The 10,000-nt window shown below is 41.5% G+C and overlaps 1 protein-coding gene across 6 annotated transcripts in view; it reads right to left on the bottom strand.

The window, feature by feature from the left end:
- Positions 1-10,000, bottom strand: part of RUNX1T1 (RUNX1 partner transcriptional co-repressor 1) — a 157,375-nt gene that overhangs the window by 60,073 nt on the left and 87,302 nt on the right. For all 6 annotated transcript variants that reach the window (XM_035126463.2, XM_035126461.2, XM_035126462.2 and 3 more), the window contains 3 exons: positions 7,697-7,834; positions 5,158-5,399; positions 3,354-3,443 (listed from right to left, as the gene is read on the bottom strand). In XM_035126463.2, the coding sequence (XP_034982354.2) occupies positions 3,354-3,443; positions 5,158-5,399; positions 7,697-7,834 (470 nt within the window). The remainder of the gene's footprint in view (positions 1-3,353; positions 3,444-5,157; positions 5,400-7,696; positions 7,835-10,000) is intronic.

The raw sequence follows: 10,000 nt of genomic DNA, 5'->3' as shown, positions 1-10,000 counted from the left end.
AAAGTAAAGTGAAGAAAGATAGAGGACGAATATAATTATAGAATATTAGAAAAGAGGAGTGAGATATAGTAATCTTAGAAATGGATAATGAGCTAGAATTGCTATATGTGATTAATAGTGAATCGCAGCGAGTAGGGAGCAGAGGAAGTCGAAGTAAGAAGATTAGAATAAAGATTTAGAATTGTGATATTTTTCTCTTTTTTTTCTGTTTTGTATTTGTGTGTATATGTATTCCTTTACTTGTTTTTGTTATTGTACTGTTACTCTGCTAATGTTAAAAAGAATAAAAAAATTTGAAAAAAAAACAAACAAAGGGAAACACCTCCCATTGGTCTAATGGAACCTTTAGATCAGGCATCCCCAAACTTCAGCCCTCCAGATGTTTTGGACTACAATTCCCATCATCCCTGACCACTGGTCCTGTTAGCTAGGGATCATGGGAGTTGTAGGCCAAAACATCTGGAGGGCCGCAGTTTGGGGATGCCTGCTTTAGATCCATAGCAATCTGCGTGTGGGCGTATTTATATGTGTGTGCTTATATTTCACATATGGATATAGTGTGTGTGTGTGTGTGTGTGTGTGTGTGTGTGATAAGTGTAATTATTGCACATATATGTAAAACCACTTGTGGGATTTATTCTTCTACTAATACGAATGAAAAATTCTACAATGCAGAAGCCATTAGTTAGAAACAAATGATGAATGAAAAGTAAAACTGAGGGTAGGGGAAGGACAGGACACCTCATCACACCTATCTTCACCCGCCACTGTTCACTCATTTTCCTGTGTCAACCAGACATTATAGAGAAGTGTCCTGCCACTTCATGGTCCATTTTAAGGGTACTTGTAATTTGACACACTTGGGGGCAACTCAGTCTATCTACAATCTGCCACTTTTACAACTGTTCACTCATAAATCTATCTCATTTCTCCATTAATCTGAGATTATTATTATTTTAAACACATGAAAATTCATACTTAAAACCTATTTTTAAATAATGTATCTCTCAAAATATGCATTTCTAAATGTATCCCCCCTTGAAATAAGCATTTAAAAATGAATTTCGATACATTTTCCAGCCATGAAATGCATCAGAAGATTTGGGAAGCACGAAAGTCGAAGGGTAACATAGTCTGTAAATTACAGAGCAGATAAGTTTGCAACAGAATTTATCAAAATCGAATTCCTCAAGCATTCCTATCTACAGATTCTAATGACTGACAACCTGGCCTCACCTGTTCAAGGGATGCTAGAATGATGAATGAATTTGTTAAGTTTTGGTTACTCCAACTTTAGTAGTGGAGAAGAACTGCATTATTTGTTTTCTGGTTTCCACTAGTTCTCTAATGGAGATAGATGACAATCTAACGGTCTCTAGCAGTGAAGGGAGCTCAGGTTTAAATCCACTGTAATTTACAGATTCATATCCATTTGTATTGACCACTTTTCTTGGATGAAATAAGTGTTCTTCCATTTAGGTATATATTGAAGGGAAGGGAGGGCAGTTGACAGGCTCACAGATAAAACAGACCACTTACTGATATCAAATACCAGAGTCAACAGTAATGACAATCCTTTTTGAGTACAACCCTATCCTTGACTTATGGCCAAAGTAGGGGTAGCCAATGTGGTAGCTTCTGGATGTTGTGGATTAGAATTCCTGCCATCCCTAAGCATTAGCCATGCTAGGGTGGGGCTGATGGCAGGAGGAGTCCAAAAAAAAATCCAGAGGGCACAGTGCTTTGCTCCCCTGGCTAAAAAGATGAAGATAGGATTGCTACAAAGTTCACTTATACTAGCAGAGCCCAAAGATATGTCAACATTGTGGATTTACACCACTGTCCCACCACGGTTGTGCCACTAACTACAATGTTGGTGCAAAACTGTCAATATACAGTGGCAAAAATGGACAGATTTGGGGAGGGGTCAAATCTGCAAACAACAATAAACTGACCGGGCTAATAACAAAAGAAGAACATGCTTCTCATCCCCTCGGAACCCTGATGAGGACTTGGCTTCAGGTTTCCAGATACAAATTCCCAATAGGAACCTCAACTTCCCTGCTGTAACTGGGGGTACAAATACAAGACAGCATGGAAAAGACCAGGATCAGATGTGGGGTTTATTATGTTAGCTTTACTGGTGCTAATGCTAGCACTTCTGTCCCGATTTCTCCTTATTTCTAACATTTCTTTTACGCTGCAGTACTTGCTGCATAAGGGATATGGGTGGCGCTGTGGTCTAAACCACAGAGCCTAGGGCTTGCCGATAAGAAGGTCGGCGGTTCGAATCCCCACGACGGAGTAAGCTCCCATTGATCAGTCCCTGCTCCTGCCAACCTAGCAGTTCAAAAGCATGTCAAAGTGCAAGTAGATAAATAGGTACCACTCTGGTGGGAAGGTAAACGGCGTTTCCGTGCGCTGCTCTGGTTCACCAGAAGCGGCTTTGTCATGCTGGCCACATGACCCAGAAACTGTACGCCAGCTCCCTCAGCCAATAATGCGAGATGAGCGCGCAACCCCAGAGTTGGTCACGACTGGACCTAATGGTCAGGGGTCCCTTTACCTTACTTGCTGCATTATGGAACTTTGGCTCTTTGATGGCTATACTGCCATGTCATGCTAAATTTCAGAGAGCAAGAAAGAACTGTATGGTGGGATACCACCCCAAATTTCACCACCCCAATTTTGTCATGTGAAATTACAGTGCAAAACTACTGTGATTGTCTGAGTCAACCGTGTTGCAAATGGATTCCCCATCCCCCAAGAAATAATTAACTTTGAAATTAGCATTGAACTTTCCCTAGATTCCACCGGACTTCAAGAAGTGGCTTTTTCACCGTGTGAAAGATCACATTAAATGCAGAAATCAACAGCTAAGGAAACATCAGGAGGGCAGAATACAGTGCCATCAGAATGCAGTCTATCCCTCAAAGCATACACCTACTCCCCCCACCAAATTGGCTCAAGTTGTCTCCCACGCATCCTATATTTGCTAAAGACTTCTCCACCCTTCAATACAGGAAACATTCGTTGTGCAGAAAAGGGATTCTGCTGCCCCCGAACTCCCAAATCTTCTACCATGTACCAGGGAAGTCAGTGTTGCATTATAAATGCCTAGTACCAAGTACTGTGTATAAATTTGGGAGCTGATGGATTCCATGACTAGTTAGCAGTGGAAGAAAATAAAATAGTTACTCTGACAGAGTCTCACCCGCTTACACTAAGAAAGGGAGCCCTTAAATGGTAGATTCATTTTCCTCGCTCTTAAAAAGCAAAAACTGTAACATACATCTGTGACCTAGCAACAATATGGTTTAAAACAGTTTCCAGACCAATGGTCTGTGCAATACCTTCAAAAATGGGATGACAAAAGGTCGCAGTGGGAAGTTAGTAGCTTCTTGTAGTTTGGAATGAAATTCTTCAATTGTCAAAGTAGAATTCTGTTGAATGGGAGGGAAAAAAAGATCTGACTCAATAAGATGAATAACAGAAATGTTTGGCAACAGAGATTAGGCCTAAAGTACTTTCCACACAGTAACTTTCTTAATTGCTGTATGTTACTGCTGAATAACATTCCTATTGTATAAACAACATTCAATTACACAATATAGGAAGCACCAGCACTTTATCTGTTACAGTGCACAGCTGCTTTGCCACCGTATCTTTTCCACTGCATTGTACACTATACTATCTGTCCAAGTTTTAATATTATACTAGGGTCCGGGATATTTGAGTAGTTTACTCTGAGGACAATGTCTAACTGGCAATCAGTTTTGTGCCTCACACATAAGGAACAGAATAGGAAAAAGTCATCTAGAAAACGGAAGTGACCCAAGGTTCTGCATGCTCACAAAGGAAGCTGCCTTACACCAAGCCAAACACTGACTGGCAATAGCCTGGTGAATCATACCAAAGATCCATCTAGTCCCATGATAGGAAACCTGCAGATCTCCAGATATTGTTGCTAAGGGGAGAAAATACCCAAAAGCCGTCCAAGAAGGACGGAGCATGCTTAGCGGGCACCAGGTGCTGAGCAAGTGAATGTGTGGGGGAAATGGAAAAAGCGAGAGTAGAGAGGGAGGGAATGGAGTATGCTGGAAAGGGGCTGAGTGGCTCTCTGAACAGGAGAATTCTGCACTGTAACATTTTGGTTTCACATTCTACTTTTGTAATTAATAACCCATTGATGATTCTATCCTTGCACAACAATTGCTAATTCTCCTCTAGAGCCATCCAAGCTAGCGATCATCATCACATTTTGTGCCAGTAAATGCTAGATCAAAAGAAGCAGCAAGTTCTGGGGGATTGCCAAGAGCGTTAAAGAGCAGGTTTTCATGGGGAAAGCAATGGAGCCAAAGGAAAACTGCCCGGACACAGGGCCGGCGTGCTAATAAAGGCAAACTAGGCCACTGCCTAGAGTGCTGAAATTGAGGGGCGCTGCGCTGGCCAGCCCGCCTGCCACCCGCCACCACCCGCCACTGCCTGCAGGGCCGTCCCTAGGCTCGGGCTGGGGGGTGCCAGGGCACCTGGCGAACAGAGGCACTGTGGGGAGGACGCCGCTGCTGTGCGCGCCTTCTGGAGGCTGGCCTGGGCGGCGGACACTGTCTCCGTGCTACTGCCGGCACCGCTTATTTCCTGCTCTCAGCCGCTTCCGGCCGCTTCCTCCCGCTCGGCCCAGAGGCACCCGCAGCTTCTGATTGGCTGCAGGAGCACCTCTGGGCTGAGCAGGAAGCGGCCGAGAGCAGAAAGGAAGTAGCGCCGGCAGCGGCACGGAGACAGCGTCCGCCGCCCAGGCCAGCAACATGGGCTCTGTGCCCCTTTTCATCCCTCCTGCCATTTACACTGGGGGGGGGGGTACGCCAGAAGGTGACCTCGCCTAGGGTGCCAAAAACCCTAGCACCGGCCCTGCCCGGACATGGATCAGGGAAGCACAGGCCTATACCTAGCACTGAGGAAAACTAGTGTGGATGAGACCATAGCTGAGACTGTAAACACTTTCCAACAGCCTTGGAAGGCGGCTGGGATGGGAAGTGAAATGAATAAATGTATCTAGACACGAATCCCTTTTCCTACTATATAGATAAATAGGTAAACTCCCAAGTAAAGGTCTGGAAAGACAAATAAAAATTAAAGCCGCTGTCATTATTTGCTTACCACAAGTCCTAGCACGAGGGTACGCACTCTCTCCCCAATCTCTGGTGAAATGTCATTGCCAAACTGCTGTAAGGTTGTGAGAAATCTCTTCAGTTTGCTAAGCTGCCTAGCTCCGCAAGCTGGTGGTAACTGCTGATTAGCCAAGGACGATGAGGAGGAAGATGATGGGCCGTTACTAAAGCCATTAGGTGGTGAAGGAGCCCCATTTAGTGCTGTTGGTGAATGGCTTGTGCCATTGGTTACTAAAAAGGGAGGGGGAAGAAAAGAGATGAAATATTTTTATTCACTTATTCAGCTTGATACTTTTCTATAACAGAATATATCTGAAGGCAGGCTTCAGTGCAAACGTCTGATGATGTGGCAGTAGCTTCTTGCATACTGAACATTTCATAGGTCAACTGCCATAAACATTTTAGGTCTAGAGGAAGTATTAAGAACAGAAGAAGAGCCTGATGGCTTATCTAGTCCAGCATCTTGTTCTCAGAGTGGCCAACCAGATGCCTGTGATCCCACCTGAAAGCAGGACCTGAGAGTAATAGCAGTCTCCCCCACTGTGATTCCCAGCAACAGGTGTCCAGAAGCATACTGTGCCTGACCATGGAGGCACACACTTCAGAGCCTTATCCTCCATAGATTTGTTTAATCCTCTTCTAAAGCCATCCAAGTATTGTTTCTTTATTGACCTACAGTCCTTACCTCCCATCTGCCTAACTTGTCCCCCTGATTTTTTTATTTAAAAAACAGCATAAATTTATTAATTAATTAAACTTGTATACCACCCTACTTCACCTGAAGATCACAGGGCGGTTCCAAACACCTACTTTTTTTCCTGCCTATTTTAACACGGAATTTTTCATCGTGGTTCCAGAATGAACATTTAAATCTTCAAATTAGTAGAACTTTAAGTGTTGGGCTGAGCTGAACTTTGTCTTGTTTTTGATGTTGTTGTTTTTTGGTACTGATAATTACTGTTTGTATGTCTTGTGGGTTTGAAAAGGACAGGAGAAGAACTCTGCACCACCACTACCCCTCACCAAAAAAAGTCTGTCTCAAATATTGGACCCATTTCCTTTTTACATTCTGTCTCGAGTTTTCATGAGAAAAGCTGAAAATGCAACATTGCCTTTCTTGAGATTTTGAATGGCATTGGCTTTCTGGATCACAAGCTCCTTAAGGGAACAGCTATCCTATTATATATATATCCCTGAGCCAAAAAAAAATCCCCAGTTGAGCTAGTGATGCTAATGGCTCTATGGACAAACAGCTGGCTCTGGTGCAGGCTACCTTACCTGATGTTCTGGCAACAAAACTTTACAGTGTTTAAATGATTGCCTCTTTCATCCATTGGCTAAGCTGGTTGGGGATGACAACACTTGGGGGGGGGGGGCAGAGGTTAGTCACCCCGGACTGGCACAATAGGAGAAAAAGTGCTACGTGATAAGCACTGTCATCATATGGCTATAGGACAGATGTTCCCAACACTGCGCCCTTCAGATGTTTTAAACCAGAATTCCCATCAACCCTGACCTCACAGGGTGGTAGTAAAAAAATATGGGGAGAACATGAGATTAGGATGGCTGAGGCAGGAGATACCTCTATTAGGAATTCAGCCATCTCTTGGCTTCCCTAGATGGCAGTAAGAATAGGTTCCCATGATAATAAAATAAGACAACCCAGTTCTAAACCTGGAAGTGACAAGGTTGGTTAGCGAGTGGTGGGATGGGTGAATCTGTCAATTTCATGTTATCTCTGCTTTTCATTTTTTCCATCTTAAATTCAGTTCTCCACATCAGCTTGTGATGTTTTTCACGTGCTCATGAAAATTAATCAGCATTTTAGTGGAAACGTCCACTAGCATACAAATTTTGTATGCCTTTTTGCAGATTTTTCCCAATATAACTGTGTTTGCTTCATTAAAAATATGCATTTTAATGCATACTTTACCTTGTGTACATTATTTGTTTGCAGAACTGCACTGGGAAAGTGAAGATTGCAAGGGACGGCTGTATTTTGGTTCACACGCCATTTCATAATGTGCAAATTAGTTATGTGAACTGAGCCCATCCATCGCAATTTCAGAAGACTCCCAAAATAACACGCATAGGTTGATTTCCTCAGCAGGGGGATGGGAGAGTGTACAATTAGATAAGCCAAGAAGACATGAGGTGAGGACCACCCCAGCATAACTTTGATTAGCATGGGTTTAAAAGGATGAGCAACCTGGTCTTCTCATTCATAATAAACACATACCATGCAACTATAAAATAAAAATGAAAATCTTCCTGAACAAAGTTCTCTGTAATTCTCACCAACAGAAAAAATGCTTGAACTTTAACTACAGGGGGCAAGAAAGCAACACTTGCTATTTCAAAGTATTCATAAATCTATGAATGTGACTCAGCCTCATATATCTTTATACGTATAATATATGACTGCTCATATACGTGTGGTAATTATATGTGTGTGTGACAGATTTCTTCATTATTGCATGGAGCAATAATCCTGACATCAATAATATAGGAAATAAAGGTATACTTACACGTTGTGGGTGTGAAAGAGCTGGTTCTTGGGGCTCCTTGGGTAGTGGGAGGAGGTGGCATTGTTGGGGGCGTCAGCCGGGATTGCGTCTTCACATCCACAGGTGAGTCTGGCATTGTGGAATGCTTCTCGATGCGATCTAAAACACACATAACATTTTGCTTAATTTCCCCCCCTCCTCCAGGCAGCAAATCATTTGAACAACTGCTTCAAGACTGAGCAACTCTTTTAGTCAAGGTAAGTTTTTGATACCACTTAAGCCCCAGAATGCAGATACTGTAGGAGAGCCACATTTATAACAGGGTTATAATATAGCATCTTCTGCTCTCCTTTCTGGCAGAGTTCAGGTATCATTTTGCATAAGTGCTGGTGCTGGAATAAGGAAATTTCATCTGAATGCTGTTATAACATTAAGAAGTATGGGAAAGATGGGGAAATGCATTATCAAATTTATATATGTGTGTGTTTATGGATTATATAAAATTTATACATCAGTTAATTGTATTTTAAAAAAACCTTAAAGTGTTTTACAAAGAAGATATAACAATAAAACTATCACTAAGAAAAAATTAACAAGAATAATTTAAGACAGAAAGTTGAAATAACAATAGACTAAAATCTGATTAGGAATCGCATCGATTTTCTAAACATCTGGGTAGGCTTAGCTAAACAAAAATGTTTTTAGTTATTCAATATGTTTGTAACTCTTCCTTCTTCAGACCTGAACTATCAACCAAAAGAGCAAATAAAAACTACAGAATTTAAAACCACAAGTCCTTAAAAACTGCAAAGCAAGTTTTATTCAGCAATAAAACTAGCAACCGATGAATACTTGGGCAAACAGACAAGTTTTTAATTGGTGTCCAAACAACAGTTTGCTCCAAGCATAACTCTAAGGGGAGGTTGTTCCACAAGTAAGGTCCCTCCAGAGAGAAAGCCCTTTCCTGCATCACTGTATATTGTACATCTCCCAGCAGTGAAATAACAAAATAGACTTTGGATTATATTCATTGGTGGCTCTGTCCTAGCAGAACGCACTTCTAATCATGCAGGGTGGATCACCTGATGTTTGGTGTCCCCACCTACTCAGCAGGCTTCCTCAAACTCGGCCCTCCAGATGTTTTTAGCCTACAACTCCCATGATCCCTAGCTAACAGGACCAGTGCTCAGGGATGATGGGAATTGTAGTCTCAAAACATCTGGAGGGCCGAGTTTGAGGAAGCCTGCACTAGGGCTTTCCACTAGTGCAAAGACAACATTGCATGCAACTCACAATTTCATCCTGTCCCTTTGCCCAGACATGTTTCCTCAACAAACCAGTGGCAGACTTCCAAGTTAATGGGTTTAGGACTGGGATGTAAGCCTGCTGACTGCTTGGTTAAATATTCCTGGCTGCTTCCTCATTAGCTGTCCACAAAAAACTCCACAAATTATATAAAGGCTACTTTGGGGGATATATCTATGTTCATTGTTCTGAAAAGCCAGTTCTTTCCTAACATCAAATAGGACTAGAAGCATCTGTCCCAATTTGTGATTATTGTAAGTCAAATTGGACAATCTTATTTGTATTCCTATATGTAATGAGGCACTCAGCAGCATAACATTTGCACAGATTGTTTGCCTGTAAAATCCAATGCACATAACCTGAAATAATGCAGTTGATATTCTGAATTTTATCTGAGAACTGTATACTGTACCTAATATGGGCCTAAGCATGTTGGATTTGGTGGGTGTTTTGTGGTCTAAGGGGTGAGAAAGATGTGATTTCACTCCTTCACCACGTTTGAAGAACAGTTTAGGAAAAGATTTTCTACTCTGGGCCTGTGTTAAATTTTCACATCATCCTGTGCCATTTGAAGTCTTGGTAGAAAAGAAGGGCTAAGTGTCACAAAACACATGTCAAACAAAGTTATCTACATGAACAGAAAATTAAATTAAATTAAATTATCATATTGAGCTCAAACTTCAACAGGCTATTTATTCATACAAGCGGTTTGGTGAACTTTTTTTAAACAGACTAGTAAGGCAAATATATTTGAGCTTTTATGAAAACAAACTTTTATTGATACAAAACTTTATACCATGCCTTCTCTATAGTCATTTCCCTTTATTGTTTGACATTCATCTCATTTACATTCCAATAAACATTTGTATCTACCATTCCTCAGCTGTGCTACCCTTTTGGCGGTATCATATACAAATAAATTGATGTAAAATGTTACAACACTGACCTTTTTTTTTAATAAAAAAATCTAAATAAGGAAACCAAAAATAAAAATAAATGGATCAGATACTGAAAGTTTAA

The sequence above is a fragment of the Zootoca vivipara genome, chromosome 8 (genome assembly GCF_963506605.1).
Source record: "Zootoca vivipara chromosome 8, rZooViv1.1, whole genome shotgun sequence".
Classification (NCBI taxonomy): domain Eukaryota; kingdom Metazoa; phylum Chordata; class Lepidosauria; order Squamata; family Lacertidae; genus Zootoca; species Zootoca vivipara.
This window is presented reverse-complemented; position numbering and strand designations above follow the sequence as displayed.